Source organism: Lepidochelys olivacea, assembly GCF_965140295.1.
Source record: "Lepidochelys olivacea isolate rLepOli2 genome assembly, chromosome: 6".
In the NCBI taxonomy this organism is placed as follows: domain Eukaryota; kingdom Metazoa; phylum Chordata; order Testudines; family Cheloniidae; genus Lepidochelys; species Lepidochelys olivacea.
In genome coordinates, this window is record NC_140416.1 from 53,805,427 (window position 1) to 53,827,512 (window position 22,086).

General features: G+C 46.3%; 1 protein-coding gene across 4 annotated transcripts in view; it reads left to right on the forward strand.

The window, feature by feature from the left end:
* Nucleotides 1-22,086, forward strand: part of CD82 (CD82 molecule) — a 63,505-nt gene that overhangs the window by 15,844 nt on the left and 25,575 nt on the right. For 2 of the 4 annotated variants that reach the window (XM_084629871.1, XM_084629873.1), the window contains one exon: nucleotides 15,999-16,080. In XM_084629871.1, coding sequence (XP_084485997.1) covers nucleotides 16,018-16,080 — 63 coding nt within the window. In that variant the 5' untranslated portion in view covers nucleotides 15,999-16,017. Of the gene's footprint in view, nucleotides 1-2,327; nucleotides 2,347-11,210; nucleotides 11,281-15,998; nucleotides 16,081-22,086 lie in introns of those variants that run through there. The other 2 variants (XM_084629872.1, XM_084629874.1) reach the window with 2 other exon arrangements.

The window sequence follows — 22,086 nt, forward strand, 5'->3', positions numbered from 1 at the left end:
CCTTCTTTAGAAATGGCAGGTCCTTTAAGTAGGAAGGGTCTATATATTTCTCTCAAACTTTACCTGTGACTTATTTGATATCCTTACAATGCACGCTGCTGGCTGCATCGGGCACAATGCACTCCAAAAGTTCAGGATATTGGGTCATGCTACAGCATTTGTCTCAGTTTCTATGACTTGCTGTCCTTATGCTCGTATCCGCTGCTGCCAGGCTTATCTGCTAGTGACAGGGTTGTGAAGTTTGCTTGGGTGCAATGAATCCTGTTGCACTTGATCTCATGGGACTGTTGAGACCACAGCAGGAAACTAACTTCATGGATGGAAGGAAGTGGTGATGACAGATGTAGACTGGATTTGGTGGTAGCCATCTGGTGGCTCATGGGTTTCAACATTGTTCCTTTAATATCAGGGTCCCATCATACTGGAGATTTGGGATCTCTGAAGTTTATCTAAAAGCTTCCACTAAACTATCTTGACATGAGGGCAGCGCCTCCCCGCTGAAAGAGCTGTGCAGCCAATGCATTCCTTTCCCTCATCCTTGCTATTCTCTTTACACAAGAAAGGCCATTTTGCACTGCAGCCACGTGGCTTTCTAGGAGGCTCTTGCATATAGTATCTGGTAGGTAGTATGAGTTCTGCCTACTGGGCTTAGACTTTCTACTCTGCTCCAGGAAGTTGTGGTCCTGGTTTTGATGGAGTTGGATTCATGTCCCAGGGCTGACACTGCAGTGCAGAGCCAGGAATGTGGTGGCTGTTGCCATTATAAAGGGGTGTCGCTACTAATCTCTAAGGTATCCATATGGAGCTTAAAGCCTCATAGGAGTAGGTCCATTTGAGCAGGGTGCCTGCATTTCAATGCTATAACTAAGGACTGTAGAAAGTCCAACTGATCGGCATGGAAAGGGAGCAATACTGTGTCTGGCAAACTTCATAGGGAATTGTAGGCAAATAGAATGAATTCCAGCACTGGAAAGTGAAGTAAGGATATGATGATGCACTTAACAATGTGACACTTACTGTAAGAAAAAATACAGTAAGGTCACTAAAATAGCAAGGGCCGCTGTCCTGGCAAATATGGCATCTCCATATTAAATCAATCATATTAAATCAAACCAATGGAAAGGATAGGCAGTAGTCTGATCTAGATGGTCACTGTATTGGAGATCTTGGATTATGGTGCAGTTAGAGAAGGTCACAAAAATGCATTACTTTTTCTTCTGATGAGGTAGACCAGGGTCTGAGAAGCATCAGGCAACTAATAGCCGGAGGCTTTATAGTAAAATCCAGGGTGAGTCCACCAGCAAAGTCCAGATGAACAACATGAAGATCCCAGTGCCAGAAGTGGAAGGGTGCTGGGATTTCCTATCCCTATGATGGACCGTCTGAGCAAAATCCAGGGGCATGTGTCTGCCTCTGTCTAGTAAGTGTTCTGCTAAACTTATACCTACGTAACTCTCCTATCTTCTTCCCCACAACTCCAACACAGAGCACAAAGAATGCCCTTTTCTTCTCCCTGCCTTCCTTATTTCCAAGGGTCTCTTGGATAGAGGGTCTCCACCATCCTGCTTCTCCCATAGCCTCCAATGTTGGGTGGTTTGACCTCTATGAATAATTCCAGTGATTACTGCCCTTAAGCTTCTCAGCAGCAGTAGAATGGAACCAGTATTATTTGGGTCCCCCTCCTTTCTGCCCTCAGGCTTTTTTGGTCACAACCATGAAACTGACCTGTTTGTAGGCTCTGAGAGGTGATACTGGGTTGGTGGGGGCAGGGAGAGTCTTTAAATTTTCAAGCTTTTCTTTCTAACCATATGTATAGAACTCGGGTGGGGAGCGGGGGACGGTGTGTTAATAGTTCAAATTCTGCAGCAATTGATGGCTTAGTCCTTGCTCAAATTGCCAAGGAAAGGTTCCTACACACCTCTAGGGAGTAAGACAGTAAGTTTGAGCTCCCAGCCCTTACAGGTCCCTGGAAAGGCTGATGAGAAGCCTAAGGGAAGGCTGTAGTTCATCAAAGGTTTAAATTCTGAGAAATGTGCTAGTGTGTGACTTTGGTTTCCGTTCTCTGTTTTCAGACTACTTCCCTCTTCTGGGGTGCTAAGCAAACTTATTTTTATTTTGTGAACAGGAACCCAACAGTGGAAAGTCCTCCTTGTCTCTTCTCTCCTCTTCTCTTCTCTCCCTCCATGATGTCATGGCCTATCTATCTCCACAGAGATTAAAATATCTCCACCCCTTCTCCCCCGCTCCCTCCCCAAAACAACCAAAAGATAGTTTTAAGTCTTTCTCCTCTTCTCAGCAAAAATTCCATAAGAAGGAAGCAAGTCTGTGCAGGCCTATCTATGCAAAGTAAGTGTCAAGCTGAGCTGCTGCAGCTTCTGAATGATGAGGGGTTTTTTTGGGTGGTGGTGGGGGAGACACTTGCGGATTTTAGGGATGAACTCTACAATTCAGGGTGGGTTTTGTGTGTGGGTTTTTTGTTTTGTTTGCTCCTCTCCTTATTAAAGCAGGTTTGGGGATTGTACTTGTGCAGTACCAGCCCAGTGCAGACTCTATTCTGATAACTTTGTTCTGTCCAGTGCTAGGTGGACGGTGGGTGGGATTTACATGAGCCCAATGAGTGAGGTATAGTCTGTCCCTGCTGGCCTTGAATCCTGAACTCAAGAACTCTCCTTATACAAGCCTGCCATGAGGCTGGCTTAACTGCATGTCGGCTCCTGGAGCTTGCTTCTCCACAGAGGGAAATGAGGCGCCTCAGAACAAGTTCTATATTAACTTATACAGCAAAATGAAATATTAAATAGGACTCTGCCTTCAAGACAGTGAGTTGTTGTACCAGTCTCTCTCTGGTATTGCTGATGAAATGGGGGAGGGGACTTGGCTTACAAATTTAAAGCCAGTAACAATAATTGCATCCCCATTTTTAAAACAAGTCTTATTTCATCCCCACTTCTCCCTTCAAAGCTGTTAGAGGCAATGTAGTCAAGTGTCATGGTCCCGTTCTCTTCCCCCCCCCCCTTGAATTGCCAATTTAAGTGTCTGTCTCTTTAAACAGCAATATAAATAGAAATGTTTAATAGACACTCTCCATATTTACACCTCTGTCAGCAGTGTTGGGAGCATCACCGTGGTGCATGGGAACCAGAAGGCAAAACTGGGTAGTTGAAGCTATATTGTACTCCAGTGAACTAGATTTGTGGCTAGTCTTAATTTGGTATTTTTAGTCAATTTCAAAAAATGAACGAAATATAGTCTTGGTGTTGCAAGTGTCCCAGTCCCCTGACAAATGCTGTGCAGTGAGTCAGTTTCCCCACATTTCAACAAGGGAAACTGACTACTGTCCAGCCAGTTTCATAAAGAGCACAAACCTAAAATAACAGACAACTTTTTATCTCTGAATCTAAGTTATTGGTTATAGTAATATTAATCTAAACGACTTTCAGACAGAAGCCTGGTGTTAGTTTTTATTTTAGTTCACTGGCTGTTCCAGGCATTTGAAAGGTTGCAATCAGCTTTCCTCTACATTGAGCGTATTTCCTTGTTTGTGCTATGAACCCTTCCAATCTTGCCAATAACACCCGAATTCTGGTTTGTCATCACTTCTGTTTAATGATCCCGGATGGCACTTTGTGTGTCTCTAAAGCATTTGTTACTTCCTGCCACATTTATTGCTTGCTTATTAAAAACAAAAGTGAAGAAACTCTGCAGTCCTAATTGGATGACTGCTGTCCCTAATGCCTGGCATCTCACTGGACCCCCTACTCTGCCTCTCTGCTCAACATATTAATAAAGCTAACTTCTTAATGATGCCTCAGCTACAGGAACCAAACCAGAAAAGCTTTCACTGTTTAGCATCAAGATGGAGTGGGAACAACTCTTATCTCAATTAGCCTGCTTGTCTTATTTGGTATCTCCTATCAGAAATTCAGCCTCGTTCAGGACTTTGCCTTTCATGGTAAGCATTCTTTACCTCTGATCTTGTCTAGAGGGGAGTTCAATGCCTCCTATTAAAGATGACAAGCAGTGATATTGGTAATAAAGCCACCAGTTTCCTTGGCATGTTCCACCCTCACCCCTCCACTTCAATAATGGTGAAATTTCTGCATCATGTATGATAAATGACTTCATGTTAAATGTCTGTCAGTTACTTTCTTAATGACTTCAGGCCTGCTCTCAGGGAGCAGGAATCTTACCCCCATCATTTGATATGGATAACAGACACCATCTGCATTCACTTTGTTAGGTAACCCAGCCTAGAAGCTGAGAGTTAAGTGTTGCAGCCTTAAAAGAAGGGCTGCAAATAGGTTTTGTTTTGTTTTTCCTTCCTGTTAGGCTGGACACTATTTATTTATTTTATTTATTTATTTGATTGAGGCATTGCTGCTTTTTTAAAGGAAGGGGTTAAATTTATGACAGGGCATATTACTTGCAATCTCCAATGTCTCTGTTGAAGAAGCTATTATCAAGTCATGGTGTTTGGTATCACAGCTGAGTTTGCAGCCAGGTTCTGTGTATAGTAAACTGTGTGTGTTGGAGGTAATGAAATGCCTCTGGTAGGGTATGTTACTCGGGCAACTTCCTACCTGCACTTAAAGTCCAAGGCCTTTGTTCATGTCAACAGTACACGCTTATCACGTGTTTTCTGCTCACTTGTTAACCTGATGATGGTTCCGTAACGCTAGCCCTATAGGGAACACTGCTCTGACTGGTGTGTTAGTAAAGAAAAGGCTCATTAACTCTGTCACTATTCATTAACTGGTGGTGACATTGAGACTGCCTCTCTCTCTCATTAGAGAGACAAGGTGAGTGAGGTAATGTTTTTATTGGGTCAACTTCTGTTAGTGAGAGACAAACTTTCAAGCTATATAGAGCGCTTCTTCGGGTCTCACTGATCAGTAGTCCTCCTGATTCCGCTTCAGAACCCAGCCTCTGGGAACACTTCCCTGCCTATGCTCTCAAAATACACTAGTGTCATGGCTAAGCTTTAAAGTGAAACTGTTCCAGCAGTTAGTGCCTGTGTTGTTTATGCTTTTGAGGTCCTCTTAGTGTCTGTTTCTCCTTCCTCCATGCCCCCCCCCCCACCCCATTCAATCATATCCCTTGGAAAGCTTTCTCACCCCCTGGAGTTAAAGGCAACTCAGTTTTGAGTTTCTTTAGCTATGAGTGGCTATTAATGCACAGAGTTGTCAGCCTTGCAGTGGGAACTGGGCATGTCTCCTAGGTGAGTGAACTCCAGATGGTCTCTATCTCCTCAGACTTTGCTTTGTGGAGCTGTGCCTTGGCAGAGATTCCTGTTTTCCAGCTTTAGGGCTTGCAGTATGGAAACAAAATGGGCAGCTGCTTCTTACAGCTTGGGATCACAAAGCAGGATTCCCAGGGTTGGGGAGAGTGTCTGCTGGCTCTTAAAGATTGGCCCATCAATACAACCTCTGGGCACATCAGTCTCAAATCTAATCTCTCGAACTATGTGCTAGTTATTTGGATAAGAACTGAGCTAGCAATTTACATGTTCTCTACCTAAACTAACCATATTTCCTTGGACCGTCAACCAACAGACCATGTCCTGTGACCTGAATGGCTGCCAGGAGTTTCAGAGGGGGAACCAATTTGAGAGTCAAGGGCTCTCCAGCAAGAATGCTGCCTCTCCCAAGAGAATTCTCAGCAAGTGGACCCTAGGTGACCTCCATAACTAGGATGGTACATAGGGGAAGGATAGGAGGGCAAGTTACAGAAGACTTTAGAGACTTAAATCCAAGACCAGGAATAGCAGCTGGAAGCAGATAATCCAGTACAACCTACAGGGCTCAGGTACTCTTCCTCTACTGAGGAATGGTGCTGCTGCTGCAGAAGTTCCTGAGTGTGGTTTTTGGAACACTCGCTGCATGGGGCCAACTACCACCCTGGAGGCAATGAATGGCTCAGATAACTGGGGAAGCTCTATTGGAACGAACACACTCTGTGTCCCTAACTGAGGGAAAGCCAGGGACAGAGTGGCTGCAAAAACAGGGCTGAGCTCTAGAGAAGCCCGAATACACAGCAAAGAAGGGTGGGGGAAGAGAATTGGTAGATGGATACAGCCACACCAAGGGAGCATGAAATGGAATGAGGGGGGAACTTCTGACTCTGGTACTGCTGCTTTGATTTCACCCTAACCCATCATCATCATGTTCCTATTACACCTCTGGCGTTTAGGGCTGAAGCTCCTTCACTCCTGTCTGTTTCTGGCAAGTCTTTCAATGGTTCCCTAGGTTTTTCAGCTCAGCTTCCACAGCTCTGTTTTTGGGCGGCTTCATTTTAGCTTGCTTTCAGGTGTCCATCTTATTGCTACTCTGGTGATTGGAATCAGTTTCCATCCAAAGCACATGACCGACTGATCCATCTCCAGCACCTCTTGGCGGTGATAGTACAGCCAAGATGATCTGAGCACCATGTCAATAGATCTTGGTTTGAGATTGTTCTGGGCCAAAAGATATGGAGGATTTTTCTGAGGCAGGCTGTATGGAATGAAGACCATTTGGACATGTCATGCTTTCTCATTCCCCAGCGTTCTGCACTATAAAGTAGTGTTGAAGGTATGCAGCTCTGATAAATCTTGAGTTTGGTTTTGGTGTTGTGTTTTTGATTTCCAGACTGTATTTAAGCTCCTGGAGGTGTTCCTGGCATTGATTTTTGTTCCGGATGTCCTGGCTTGTTCCATCATCCTGACTGATAGTGCTGTATGTGAATGTTTCTACATTGGTGAGAACATAATCCTCTGTCCGTACTGGTGATGGTGAGGCAATATTAAAGGTCATGGTATCTGTCTTACTGTGGTTGTTTTTAAGTCCAATTTTCTGGCTGAATGCATTGAGTCAAGTTTTTTCTCGTATATGGTGTTGGGTATGTGATAGAGAGATCATCTGCGAAGTCCAGGTCTTCAAGGGATGAGAAGAGCGTCCATTTAATACCTCTTGGCATGTCTTCTGTTGTATGCCACATAACCCAGTCGATGGCAACGTTGAAGAGGATTGCAGACATGAGACACCCCTGATGTACTTCTGTTTTGATTTCAAAACTGAGCTCACTGTGATCAACAGTGCATGTAAAGTTTAAAATAGAAGCTTTTGATGACTGATTATACAGAAAGGAATTCCATATGCCCGCAGAATGCGCCATAGGCTGGTCCTGTGAATGCTACCAAAAGCCACCTCAGTCTATGAAATTTATGTAGAGTTGCTGTTGCCATTCTAAGCACTGCTCTGTTGTGTTTCACAGAGTGAAGATCTGGTCTGTGCATCCATTCCCTTTCCAAAAACCAGCTTGCTCTTTTCTGAGAATGCTATCAACCGCCTCTAGTAAATGCGGGACTATGATCTCACAATACTTTGCTTGGCACAGATAAGTGTGATACTACGCCAGTTATTTCCAAAGGAAGGAACTCTCAGTGATATCTTCACTTTAACACCATTGGTCCACTCATCTGGCACTTTTTCCCTTTCCCAGACTGATGTAAATAGAGGGGCCAGGATAGATGCTGCTAATTTAAAATTTACCTTGAACAATTCTGCATTCAAGTTATCCTTGCTAGGAACTTTCCCATTTTTTAAGGATTTGATGGCTTGAATGTTCCTTAGTTGGGGTGTCTGTGTTGACATCAAGATCTTCTTCTGCCTCCTGGATGTTTGCTTCCTCTTTAGATGGCTCCCTATTCAGATATTCTTTGAAATGCTCTGTCCAGCACATTTCTTGTTGGCTTTTGGTTTTTAATAGGTGTTCTTGTTTGTTGAGTGTTTGGTGTCTGCCATTTACCACTGATAAGCCACGTCATTTTGTGGATGGTTCCTTGCTCATCACAAGCAGCTGCATCCTCTGCTTGTGTTGCCAGATTATCAATATAATGCTGTTTGTGTGCTCTCACAAGGCATTTGACCTCCCGGTGTGCCTTGCTATACTGCTCGTGGTATTTGTCCTTTAGCTTCTGGGATTTTGTGTTAACTTTTTTTTTCTCCTTCAGGGCTAGTCTGGTTCTATGGCGTTCCATGTGCTGGGTGTAATCCACTCCTTCCTTCTCTTCTGCCAGTAGCCTAGACAGGCTTCAGTGCTCTGTTCATAAATTGCTATTACTTTGTCCCACTTATTGATCTCCTCATCTGCATTTCCCTCCTCTTCATCAAGGTCTGCAAATTCTTGAAACCTGTTCTTTAACTGCAGAACGAAGAATTTCTGTATTTCAAGGGACTTTAGCTTGTCAATATAACATCTATGTCCCTTGTTTATCAGTTTTAGTTTGATGGAGGCTGTCAGAGTGGTGGTCACTGCCAACATCTGTACACCTTCTCACTTTCACATCTGACAGTGAGCGTCTCCATTTGCCATTGATCAGGATATGGTCAATCTGGTTCTTATTTCTGCCATTTGGAGAACACCATGCCAGCTTGTGAATTTCACAATGTTCAGATAGGGTTCTGCCGATGACTAGGCCATTCATATTACAGAAATCAACAAGCCTTTTCTCTGTTTTCGTTCATGGTGCCACACCCATGTCTTCCCATTGCTCTTTTGTGTTATCCTTACCGACCTTGGCATTCAGGTCTCCCATGATAGCTAGGTCGTGGCGTGGCATTCTCACTACAGGCAGCGTTAGAGAAAGGCAGAATTTGTCCTTTACTACTTCATCACTGTCATTTGTCGGAGCTTAGCACTAGCCTGACAGCAGCTACCTATACCATGCCCTCTGCTTTGGTGTCTACATCCTGATCTTGAGCTCATGCCTTACTTCTGAAATCCTTAGTTTCAGGGGATTGGCTGTTTGGACTATGAACTTGTAAACGCCATGCAGCTCTCCTGGGTGGGTGACCCTTCCCTCCGGGGGAGGTGACAGCACCTGGCAGCCCATCCTGAGTTTTGATTAAATACAATGTTTCTTGGTCCTGCGGGGATGCATCCCCCTCGGTTTGGTTGGTTCCGTGTGCCTTGGTATCTGTTACTGTCTTGGAGCTTTCCCCATCAGCACCTGCTGCGTTTTAAGAGGGCTAACTCTTTCCAGTCATGAGCTGTGCTTTGCTTTTGCGTTACGTTGCGTTACTGTTCCTTAGACTGCTCTACAGGTGACCCTTCCAGACAAACAGGAATCCGCAGAGCGGCCTATCTGGGAATCCAAGACTGCAATAGCAGAGCACTCTGCAGGTCCAGACTGAGGTCTGGTATCAAAGCTGCATAGCGAGAGATTTACAGTGACTTGAGGCTGGCTGATTATATTTGGCTCACTTTAGTGAGCACCAAACTCCGAGTTTTCCATGAGCTGCTTGTGGGGTCAAGAAGAAAGAACTATTTAAAGAGCCCTGGCTTGCAATTTAACAAAAACAAAAAAACCCCACCCCCAACCTTAAGTAGCCTTATCCCTCTGGCCCTTGTCTTTTCTGTATAGTGTGAAGAGAATTGAGCCCTCTATGCTTTCATCTTCCCACTTCCTCAGGACTCCTGGTTCCCACAGCATCACCTTACAGCTCACTGTTTTTGGGAGGGGCTAGGAATCCCCCGAGTTTCCCATTGCCACCTGTGCCTTACTTTTTCCAGCCACCTTTGTGGATAGGGGGAGGTGACTGGGCTTGTATTACAGACCTGAAGTGCAGCATTGAGTCATGCCAGTCCTCCTCTCCTGCCCCTAACAAAGAGGGACTCTGTTCTCCTTTCCTCAGCTGCTGGCCTCCGCTGATTATGTGCTCCAGCTTCACTGCTGTCAACTCCAAGCCTTGTGCATAATACCCTAATGGAAGAATCATTCCCCACTCCTGGCCTCAGGGGAATAAGAGAAGTGGCCTCTGCACTAATCCTTGCCCCATGCAGACTGCTGCACTGTTCTTTGCAGGGGCAGGAACCCATTTGGTGAGCAGAACCCCTTGGCTCCTAGACCTGTCTGTTCAGAGCTGTGGAAGTCTCCAGGTTTCACAAACTTTTTCTCTTCTCTCCCCCCCCCCCCCCCCTTCTACCCTCTGGTCTGGTTTTAGGCTGTGAGCCTGGGCCAAACTACTCAAAGGGACCTGGGCATGACGAATGAAGCAGAACAGCAAACTGTTGGGATATTTAAAGAATGAGGCCAATATGGTGGGAGAGGGAATGTTGTCCGTGAATAGTGCGGCCTCCCATAGAATTTTGTCTAGTCTGCACAGTCAAGAGTAATGCAGAAGTAGAGGGGGTGATTCAGTGAATGGCAGTGAGACTTATTAGGAGCACAGTAAAACTCATAGACAGTTGACTGAAATTGTTAACCTTAGAGAGGGGCTATGATGAAGCATATAAAATAACTAATCCTAGAAAGGTAAATGAACTTCATAACTCAAGGACAAGAGGTCACTGAAGGAAACTAAAAGGTGAAACTGAAATACTTTTACATAGTGTAATTAAACTGTGGAACTCCCTGCCACATGCTAAGTTTTTGTCCTCGAGCATCAAGATTCCAAAAGAGCATTAGCTCTTGTAAATGAATATTAACAAATTCTTGTGGAAGAGATTAAACATCATGTTTCAGATGAAGAGATCAGGATGAGTCCTAATTTTAGGACTGGATGGACCCCAATGTCCTACAGACCTGATCCATTATGACAGTTGTCATCTACCTCCAAGTCAACAAGCCTTTTGTCACTTCTTGTTGAGTTGTTGCTGTTCAGGATTCCACTGTTGTGAACTCTCCCAAATCTTGTGACTGTTCCTTTCCTTTTAAGCCTCAACTCTTGGAGTCAAGAGACTAAGAAAACAGATTTTCTTGAGGTGGATTGTTCGGGGGTTTTTTATTTATTTTTTTTTTAAAAGCAAGCTTTTAGCTTGCATAATTGCAGAGAAAATCTTCAGCACATGATCTGAGCAAACCCGAACAGGTCAAACAAGAAATCCCAAAATTCAGTATTGTCAAACTTATACTTAAGCAAATCTCATGACTCTTGGTGCTGACTCATGATCTTTTTAAAAACAATTTTTTTGGTAAGGCTTTAGTGTTGACAATACAGGGATTTGGTTGTGAAGTAAGATCAGAAAAAGCCCTTGCAAGGACAAACTTGTTCCTTAAGCACAGAGGCCTCTTTACCCAAGCCTGTCTTTTTCTCAGCCAGTACCCTCACTGGGTAAGGGAACTGCTCTCTGAAGTGTTCTGTTATATGTTGGGATTTTGGGGAGGGAGTTCTTATGTTTTGGATATAAACACCTTGATGGGAACTGTTTTCTGAATTCTTTGCTTACAGCTATGAGCTGTGAACTGGGTGCCCAGAGCTACAGCAAGAGGACTGTACCAATGCTCTAGCATCAGAGTGTGTGAGTGTGTATTTAAAAATTACTGCACTGGGGGTGGGAGATGCTCCTTGCTATGTGATCAAGTCCCTCCCCAAATCTGTGTGTGTTTCCCCATTGAGATGGGGAGAATACTCCCTTACTTTACTCTGTTCTTATAACTCCCTGTTAAGTGCTTTAACATGCCCCTCTGCACCTCCCTAAGTATTAAGAGACTCTCATGAGCCCCACTGGAGACAACTAAGTGGTCATGTGACTGCCTAGTGTCCACTGCAAAACTGCCATGAACCCTAAAGAATAAGAGGTGAATCGTTTCTGGGGACGCTGTTGCTAAATCCCTATTGGCTTGGGCAGCAGGTTACAGTATTTGGCTTTTATATTTCAGCTAGTGGAAAGAGCTAGAATGACAACACACAGACCCACACAGAAGAGTGTGAGGAGCTGTTGTATAGCTTCCCATCACCAAGTACAATCCCTCATGCAAACAAGGGTGTCCTTAGTCTTGGCAGAAATCAAGACATTTAAAAAAAAAAAAAAACAGTAAAAACTGAACTACTTCCTAGAGGTTGTGATGAAATGGGAGGTTTTGGCAATATTTTTATGAAGCATAGGCATGCCTCAGTTTTCCTCTGTACATTGCATTGCTACCTACTGAGTAAAAAAGTGTTAACGCTGCTCTTGGAATGGTGCAGGAGAAGGGGTGTGGATGTGACCTTGCTGTCTGGGGGGAATGAATACTGTCACTAAAGAACTGGCTCAAAGTAACCCAAATCAGCAGAGGGTCCAGCAAGACCAAAATGTGCCCCCATGACTGAACAATCATCACATAACAGCAGGAAACTCCAGCAGGCAGGATTTGGATTGAGCTGGAGAACAAGATGTCAGGTGACTGAAAGAAGGGGCCCTTTTTGGAAGGACTCGGGAGCCTTGGTCAAAGTGGGGAAATGGGGGGGGGGGGGGAAGATCACCAGAGACCGACTCCATCATAGCTTGGCTGGCTCAACAGGACACTGGTTTGACCAGGATGGTGTATGGCTTACCTTAACTGATTTTGCTAACCTAAGGACTTTCAGATTGTGTGCCAGGTGACTAATAAATGGCTAACTTGTTTTGAAAAGGCTGAGTGTGTTGCTCTCAGTGAGTACTTGCAGCATTATGCCCTGAAGGGTACAAGCCTCCCACAGGAGTCTGGATTTGCTGCGGGGAATCATGAAGAGAGACTGGGATTACTGGTGCTGAAGGACCAATCTCCGCATCCTGGAGGCCACAGGCCAGCCCCTGTAGAACTGTGGGTCCTTGTGGCCTGGCACACTAAAGGGGTCACTCCCAGGAGACCGGGTGCAGGCTGGGGCATCAACCACACCCTGAGACTCCATGACGTAGAGGTCTTTCCAGATTCTAAGCAAGCGGCTCTTGTGCTGTTGCACAATGTAGTGTTTGGTGGGTAACTGGAAAACTCTAACCTCTGGAGCTGTAGGTAAACTGACTTGGAACAAACAGCTTTCTTTGCTGCTCCTGCAGAGGCAAACAAGCCATACCTCTGGAGGCAGTGTGGCAGTCACTCAAAGACCATGGAGACTTTGGTGTAAAACTGGCTTCCTGCTGTAGCCAGTGCATCCATGGGGCAAAACTTACCTTTGCATAAAATGGTAATGTAGTAGTTGCTGTATAGCCTGACCTTCTGTTCTTGGCACTGTGCAGCCGAATTGAGTGGCTGGTATGTTCCAGAGAACACCAGAAAGTAGAGCTGTGTATGTTACTGTATTTGGGGGATGGTGTTCAAAATGTTGGTATCTGGAGTAGGCCAGTCCTTGTACCACATGCTTTAGAGCAAGGTACTGACCACTGCTGGAGATCCAGTACTAGACTAGGTGAACTTCATTAGTCTGCTCACAGATGAACAAAATAAGAGGTGTGTGTGTGTGTGTGTGAGATTAGCTGTTTAGCAACATGCCCATGCAAGGCTGTAATGCTGAGTTAGTTCATCACCTTGGCCTCTGTGTATAGTTTGGTAATTCCAAAACTAGAAACTTTCTGGCTTTGTGTATCAGGGTGACTAACTGCTTCCCAGACAGCCCTGTTTGTCCTTTCTGCCTTAATCTCTCCCAAAGTGAAAGGATGGATGACCTTTGTGGTGAAAGGCACCATATTAGGACGAGGCTCTACCATGTACCCTGCATGACCTTGGGCAAGTCACTTAATCTGTTTGTGCCTCTGTGCCAAGTCTGTAAAATCAGGATATGCCACCTCATAGGGGTTATGAGAATAAACCTAGCAGTGTTTGTGAGGTGCTTGGATATTCTGGTGAGTGAGGGGCCATTCAACTCCCTATCCAGGATATGTCTACATTGCAATTCAAAACCTGCAGCTGATCCATGCCAGATGACTTGGGCTCCTGGAGCTCAGGCTGCAGAGCTGTTTCATTGCTGTGTGGACTTCTGGGCTTGGGTTGCAGCCTGAGGTCTGGGATCCTCCCATCTCACACAATCTTAAAGCCCAAGACCAGACGTCTACGCTGCAATGAAACCGCCCCAAAGCCTGGGCCAGCTGTGGGTATCTAATTGTAATGTAGACATATGCACAGTGACTCTTCCCACCCAAAAATGCCTGTGCTACATGTTATTGTGCTTGTCACTTCTCTTAGCTGGGTATTTTGGGAGTGTGACTGGGAGCTGGGACTTGGTCACAAACTCACTGTAACACTGTCCCTTCCCCATCAGTCATATGAAAATACCTACCCATTGCTTACTGTCCAGCTACAAACCTTGGACCCAGTTCAGTCTTGGTGTCTGCCTTGAAGACCGTAATACCTGCTTGCACAATGGCTAGAGTTCAGTGTTCCCTCCCTGTAGTCTAGAAGTGACTGCTGGTTGGTGGGGGAAACTAGCCAATTAGAATGAAACCTACGTTCCAGTTTAGCTCAGAATTAACCTAAATATTTAATAGGATTAGCCAAAAGCTTTGGACTGAAACAAAATAACACACTGGCTTCCAGTGACTGTTGCTGAACAAACCCAAAGCCAGAAAGCTCTCTGCTGATGTCCTAGTTTTTGTGGGTTGACTGTTTAATTGGAGTGATGCTTTACCCCAGTCTCATCCTTCCTGTGGGTTACTATGTCCTTTTAAAGAGACATCAGTCCTTGTTGAGTGAGCAGCTCAAACATTCTAAACTGTGCTAAGCGGCTAGCTTTTCACATTCTCCCCAGAAGCTATCCTTATTTTGGAAAGGAAAACAGAGCTCTGAGATGTGGAAATCTTCCTCTTTTTAAATATCAGTCACTCAACCAAGGTATGCCTTTCTAGGATGAAATAAGAGAAACTAACTCAATCCCTCCAGCACTCTTCTGAACTCCCTTCACTTTGTCTACATCTGTCTGGAGTAGTATCCAGAACTAAATACAATATTGCAGTTTAGTCTCCAAAAGCATTACTGGGATGGGCTAGCCTCTCCTTGCACCAATATGTGATACTCATGCAGCCCCAAATTGCACTGGCCTCTCTCTCTTCTCTCCCCCCCCCCCCCCCGTTATGTGTTCATGTTAATTGGACAGACAGATATTCCAAAACTTGTTTCAGGTATAGTGAAGCTGCATTGGTCTGTGGCAAAGAATTATGACTCTGCAATGTCTGTCTCAATACACAGGACAAATAGTGGAAATGTTTCACAGGATTCTCTTACCAGTCTGGTGTCTCCCAAACATAATCTCCAACACATTCTTCCCGTGATCCTCTGAAAACCAGACTACACACGTTGTGGTATGATCATCAAATGCCTCTTGCCCTCATTCTTGTGTTGTCTGTACTACTCTGGCCCGCATCATCAAACTGCTGCCTGAGGCGCTGGAGCCTGCGCTACTGGTACCGACATCCCATTATAGTGAAAATGGAAAGGTGCTTTTGCAGGCACATCTTGGTGACAAGTTTGACTGCCCATCTTTTAAGGGTCCCTGAGCAAAGACATTCATTCAGATGCTGCTGAATTGCACAGCTTGTGGTTTGTATTGTCCTGTATGACTAAGGGTTCTCATAGTCACACAGGTGACTGGCTACTGGGTTGGGTTGTACAAGGCTGGCATGACACAAATTCCAAGGCCAGAAGGAACCACTCTGGTCATCTAGTCTGACCTCTGTAGAACATGCCAGCCATGGAGCTGCCCCAAAATAATTCCTAGAAATTCTTTTGGAAAAGACCCTTTTGACATAATCTTTCAAACTAGGCTCTTGACCCCTTTTTTGACTGTCTACAGGCCCACAGGGAGAAAGGAAGAGAGTTCTGGGGGAGTAAGGTAGAATGGGCATACAGAAAGAGCCAGACAAGATTCATTTCAAAGCTTAGCGGTGTCCTCTGTGGATATGGAGTTGGAGCCTCAGCTGATTACATATAAATAGCAATGGAATTATCAGGCTCCTAGCTGGTTACATCCCTTCTGTGACTGACAGAATTGCATTGTAGGCCCTCTGTCACCATCCAGGAAACTTCCACAAAGGTGGCACTTTGTCAGTGGTGGTCAGTCTGGTCCATCCTCTTCTCGGACCGTAAGGAGAACCCTTCATCCAGCTGGCCCAAGCATGATCTCTACAGAACCAGCTATTATGTAGCTGTATCTCTGGCAAAATGGTGGCTCAGAGCTATCTCTAGTGATGACCAGTGCCCCTTTAATGCTGTCTAGAGGCTATATACTGACATGTGGATTGTTGACTTTGTGTGGTTTGTTTGTTTGTTTTTTTTTTCCCCTTTTTAGATCCTGGAAGTGAAGGAAGATGGGGTCCAACTGTTTGAAAGTCACCAAGTATTTTCTCTTCCTGTTCAACCTCCTCTTCTTTGTAAGTAATTTTGTGCCTCTGTGGGAGGGCTTGAGTAAATTAGTAGCTTTGAATTAGGGGGTGGGCAGAAAGGACTATATCTAGCCTCTGATGTGGACCATTAAGTGACCTTTAGACTTCAGACTTAAACTAAAATTTAGTATAGGTGCCCACTCCAAAAGTCCGGCCACTTTTTGGTAGGGAAAAATCAACATCATTGACCCTGATGCCCCTTGCAGTTTTATGTGGCTTCCAGCTATAGACACTCCCATCCCCTCCCCTGCCTGAAGTAGACAGATTGCTGTGTCTAGTGCCTACAGTCTCCTCTGTCAATGGCAAGGGGAACGTGGGCCTCCTTTGCTTCCCTGGAAATTTGCCATTATTGCATTTCTTTTTCTGCCACATCTGGAGCAGCAGCAACAGGGTTGCTACAGAGCAGTGAAGCCACAAAACCTGCGTAGTCCATTGCAATCCTCCCTCCCCTTCTAAATAGGCTAGTCAGGCAGGTGTCACAGAACCATCATAATTTCATTTCAAGTCCTAGTGGCTGGTTTTGATTTTGAGAAAGCTGAATGAGTCCCAAGTTTTCCATTTGAAGTGGAATTTTTGAGGGTCTTGGTGCAGGCTTGCCTGGTGGGGTGAGGAAGATTGGATTTGGGGAAGAGGACCCAGTGTGAGCTGCTTCAGAATCCTTTATTGGTGCTGGCTCACTTGGTTTGGGTGAGGATGGGAGGCTCTGTCTGGCATATAGTCACCTGAGAGTTTGGCCCCAACTTCTCGTTCAATCACAGCTCTTCCCCACAAATCTCCTCTGTTTGGTTTAATGGCTGGGATATCTGTGCCCTTCAATGCTCTCCACAGGCTGATCTAAATCGTAGAATTCACACTGGGATTGTTCTGTTGTCTCTGTCTCAAGGTGGTGCCGCTTGTAGTAGAAAGAGCCTGAGACATAGGTCTTGTATCAGAGGCCTGAGGCCAAAGCTTTGACCACTACTTTAGTTCAGGCCTATGGTACAAGGCCTCAGGCTCTTTCTACTAAACCACTAGGGCAGGGAAGCCTCAGGCTGTCTTCTCTAGAAATGCTGTAGCAGCACAGCTGCACCACTTTCTTGCTTCAGTGTAGACACTCACTACAGTGATGGGAGGGATTCTCCCATCGCTCTAGTTAATCCACCTCCCTGAGAGGTGGTAGCTAGATTGACAGAAGAATTGTTCTGTTGATCTAGTACTGTCTATGCTGGGGGTTAGGTTGGCTTAACTATGTTGCTTGGGGTGTAGATTCTTCACACTCCTGAGCATAGGCACCAACTTTCCAATGTACTAGAGGGTGCTCAGCCCCCACTCTACCCCATCTCGTCCCGCCTCATTCCACCCCCTCCCCTGAGCGAGCCATGTCCTTGCTCCTCCCTCCCAGGCTCCTGCAGGAAACAGTTAATTTAATTGCCATGGGTGGGAGTTCAGGGAGAGGGGGAGGCACTGAGCTGCAAGGCCTGCTGGCAGGCAGAAGATCCTGGGAGTGTGTGTGGGGGGGGAACTGATTTGGGGAGGGGTGGGGCACTGCTTGTGGATGCGGAGCACCAGTCATCCGTCCCCCCCCCCCCCAGGTGCTCCTGAGCAACATAGCTGGGCTGATCTTACTTTAGTGTAGACCTAGCTTCAGACTCCCGCTTTCCCCAGTTTTCCTGTGATGGTTAAACTCTGCCCATTTCTCTCCATATTGCTGAATGTGTATGACTGAGAAGCCTGGTAAAAGGAGAGCTTTGCTTTCCGAGCTTATCCTCTGAGTGTGGCTTTACTCCTCTACCCCACACACTGTCGTGCCTCAAGCTGTGCTATGCTGCAGCCTCCTGGAGTGCTGGCCTTGATGTTGCAACTGGGACACATCTGGATCTGGTTTCCCTCAGTTTGCTATGCTAGCTCTTTCTCTGCCATGTGTTTCTGTTGCTTCCCTCTCGGAGTAGCCAGGATTCCAAATAAAGACTGCCAGGGACCAAAGGTCATGGATGTTCTTAGTATACACAGGGAGAGTCTTAAAGGGCCATCAGAGCTTTGAGGGGACTGGCTTTAGTCTAGGTTAGTTTGGGGGGGCGGGGTGGTAGAGGAAGTCCTACAGGATTATATCTGGCCCTTCTGCCAATGCACACTAGTTCCCAGGCTTATCTGTAATTGCCTATCAGCTCTGAGGGGGTGAGTTAGGATTTTGTTGCCCCTTACCTGCCCATAACAGAAGGTATTACCCTGTTTGTTGTATCACACCGTAAACTATCCTTTACAACCCCCTACTCCTCTGGGCATGGATGGGGTGAGCTGGGGTCCAGAGGGACCTTAAAGTTAAGAGATTTGTGACTTTCAGCCACTTTTTAGGCAGGTTCTGGTTTGCGTTCAGCAAGAATAGCAACTTGGGGAGGGGACAGAGCCCCCCCTGCATCATGGGGAGAGGTAGTGAGAGATACTCTGGGACTATTATCCTGGTTACAGGGATTGGGGCACTTTGAGACTGTTACACTGAATACACAAAAAGGTGCGAGTAGGAAAATAGGGGATTAATGTGGGTTTCCCCCTCTCCCCTCACTTATTTGTTTCAGGGTCTCTTCATGGGGGTTGGGGGAGCTGTGGGGTAACCAAGTGGTAGGATTCTTGGCCACAAATAACCTGCACTCCAGGAGCCCTGCTTACCATTCCTATGGAGATGGTTCTCTCCAACAGGAGAGGCAGAAGAGGCTGCATGTGTCTTACAATAGCCTGCAGTGCTGTCTTGCCCTATAATAACCCTGCTTCTCTTTCCCTTGCTGCTACTGCTGCAGTGTTTTGAGTGCGGATTGCAAAGTCTCTTTATTCCACGCCCTCTCCTCATTGCCCCCTTCCCCTCCCCCCCTGCACTTCCCCTTCCCAGCCAGCAAACCAGTGTTCCTGGGGAGCCCCTATGGGACAGCTCTAAGTTGGCAGGGGGAGGGAGGAAGGGGGCAGAGCCAAGCTGCTCCTTCAAATTGATCCACAAACTGCAAAGTATTTTCCCACATTTTGTATGGAAAGAGGTCAAAAGATGGTGAGGGGAGGAGTAGCTGGTGCTGGAATTCTGCAGCAGGGTTCTCGGGGACCTTGGGCCTCCGCTGGCTGGCTGCAGGTGATGGGAAGCAGCTGTTCTCTGGGCAACTGTCATCTGCTGCTTCTCCTGTGACCTTTCAAACAAAGGCTGTTGTTTGACTTAGCACCAGGCCTCTGCGCAATGGAAAGCTGGGCCGCAGTGCTGAACTAGGGACAATGAGTTGGGCGGGGTATTGACCAAATGAGGCCTGTACATCCCTCCCTGGGCCAGGCAGGCTCCATTGAGGGCCCCACATAAGTAGTAAAGATATTGCCCCCACCATCTAGAGGCGTATTCACTCTGGGGTCAGCTCTGAAGCAGGAGAGCCAAGCAGTACCCCCAGCAATTTGTCCCACTCTGCAGTGGAGGTGGCGAGGGGGGAGGAGATGAGACAGTATCCCAAAGCTGCTGTGTCCCTCTAGAAGTGGCCTCCATTTGAGAGTGATGCTCTCCTTAACACAAGGATTCAGAGCAGACTTCTATCTAAGCTGTTGCCATGTGGATGCATGTTGGTGGGAAGAGGGGACTTGCATTAATGCTCAATGTGCCCAAGAGGCAACATGTGGCAGCTGGAGGCTTTTCCCTTAGAGTAACTCAAGGACTGGATGGAGATTTTTTGCCTTACACAAAGCATGAATCACAGTGAGCTGGATCCACTGTGAATACTCAAGTGAATGGACCCAGCTTTCTTTTATGTCTGGGCAGCCCTATCAAGGGTGCTGAGTGCTGCTTCTGGGAGTAGCAGGGGCTCATAGTCCCTGAGACTTTTCTCTGTCTAGCTGAGGCTAGTGAATAACAGGTGACTGCCCTCTACCTGAAATGACAGGCCCATGCTGGGGTGGGTTTGGTTCCAGCCAGGATGGATTTGGGGTGTAAAGCTCAAGTGGTTGGTCATTCTGCAGATCAGCAGTGACAACAGGAAATGCCCATGCCTGTGGAGAACTTGCATGTTAATACCTATGATGACTGACTTTTGTGGTCCATTTAACCTGTCAGTTGCAGCCATGTGATTGGCACCTCCATCCTACTGACCTGGGCTGGAGGAACCAATGCTATGAACATGTCCATGTCAAAACTATTCTCAAATCCAGGGATTGTCAGTGTGTTTGGATTTCCCCTGTGAAGTCTGAGCGTGTGCATGCAGTTATGGAGTTACAGGTCTCAACCACTGTAGGGCTTTAACTGGATGGCAAAGGTCTCCAGGTCCTGGGGCTCTGCGCTCCCATTTGCTGTCTATCTAGAAAGGACCAAAGGAAGGAATATTTCCTTGTTCTGGTTTCATGGTCAAGGCCTCTAACCTAGAGTCCTTGCCTGGTTGAAATGAGCTCTCTGGTCGTATCGAAGATGATCCCTAAAACATTAGGGGAACACTATGCAATTTTGGCTGCTGTTTAGATACTGAAATGACACCTGTCCAGTACTAGGTGATAAAGCCATAGCGAATTGAAGAAACCCTAGGGAGACCAGGAAGGATGTGTTGTGGGGGGAGGAGGGGAGAGGGGCTGGAGACCTGAGCAGCCAAGGCAGGTCACAAAGCTCCACTGAATAGAGAATTCACCTATGCTTCCTGCTTTCTCTACTTCTCCTTACAGCAAATGGGAAAGACAAAAGTCTGAGTGCTTCAGAGCTAAGGCTAAGTGGCGATGGCATTGGCATTGTGGGGAAAGGCTGAGTCTGTATATAGTGGTATGTTGCTCTCTGGCTGTGGCTTTTTTAATGCAGTGGATGGTGAAGAGTAGACTTGCAGTCAAGGAGAGACCACCTACTTTAGTCATCTAGCTTCATCTCTGAACCAAGTAAGCTGAGCAAGTGGCGGCAGCGGTTGCTGCTTTCAATTTGGAGTTCATGATTCCAGTGTGCGTGTGGGGCTCCAGCCTCAGTCAAACAGACATGCTGTCCATGTTGCAGGACCATAACTTCAGCCTTATTGAAACCCTGTGCCATTTGCAGGCCTACGCAACGTAGACCCTATGAGGATGGGGTACTGAGACGTGGGGAATAGACGGGGTGTTTCCACAGCACTGCACAGTTCTCTGCCCTGCCCTCCTCTTAACATTTATGTGAGGTGAGGCACAAAGTCCCCTTGAACAAAACTCAAAAGTTGAAAATCAACCCTCAGACTAGCTGGTCTGTTCGGCAGAACATGACCTCAGTCCGTCTTGACACACCACACTGTTATCCCAAGATAGCACTGAGCTGGGCCCTGTAATTATCCCTCTCAGGGAAGTATGGTGTGAGGCCATAATGGTCACTTTCCAGTAGGTGTGGCTTGGTGTGTCGCTGAAGTGAGTTTATTTGCAGTGCTGGGTAGCAAGGCTGACACTTTTCACTCTATCAGGAGCCCTGGCTAGAATTCTGTCCCCTCCTGTACAGGCTTGTAGGGGACACCGTTGCTTAATCCATTGCAATTCACTGATCACTGCAGTTCGCACCATGGGAGCTCGGCACTTCCCACCCGCAGACCGAATAAGAAAGATGTTGAACTGGAGCTAGTGGAAGGAGTAACCCTATTAGCTGTGCTCAGGGGACTGGCATGGACATGGAGGGGATCTGAAATCCTCTGTTAGGGGACAGCAGTGCAGTCACAGGACAGCCTGTCTTTTTCCTTTTTCCTTTTTCCTCTTTCCCCTGCCCCTCTGTTTTTCTATGGCGGCAGCTGGCAAGCACAAGATTTGCAGACTAAAGCGAAGAGCAGAGTGAACAGAGATTATGGATGGTCCCAGTGCCTCATAACAAATAACTTCCCAGGAACATAACTTAGCAGAAGTTCTGTTTTTGTCAGTAACACTAGAACATAGGTGACACCCCAAGATCCTGGCTGCATATGACTTCTTAACGGAGCAGTGATCACATATTTGTCTTGAATATTTTTGAGAAACTATGGGTTAAATTCATCAGTCCCTAGGCATGCCATGTTAGCTGAGATTTTCCTACATCCCTCT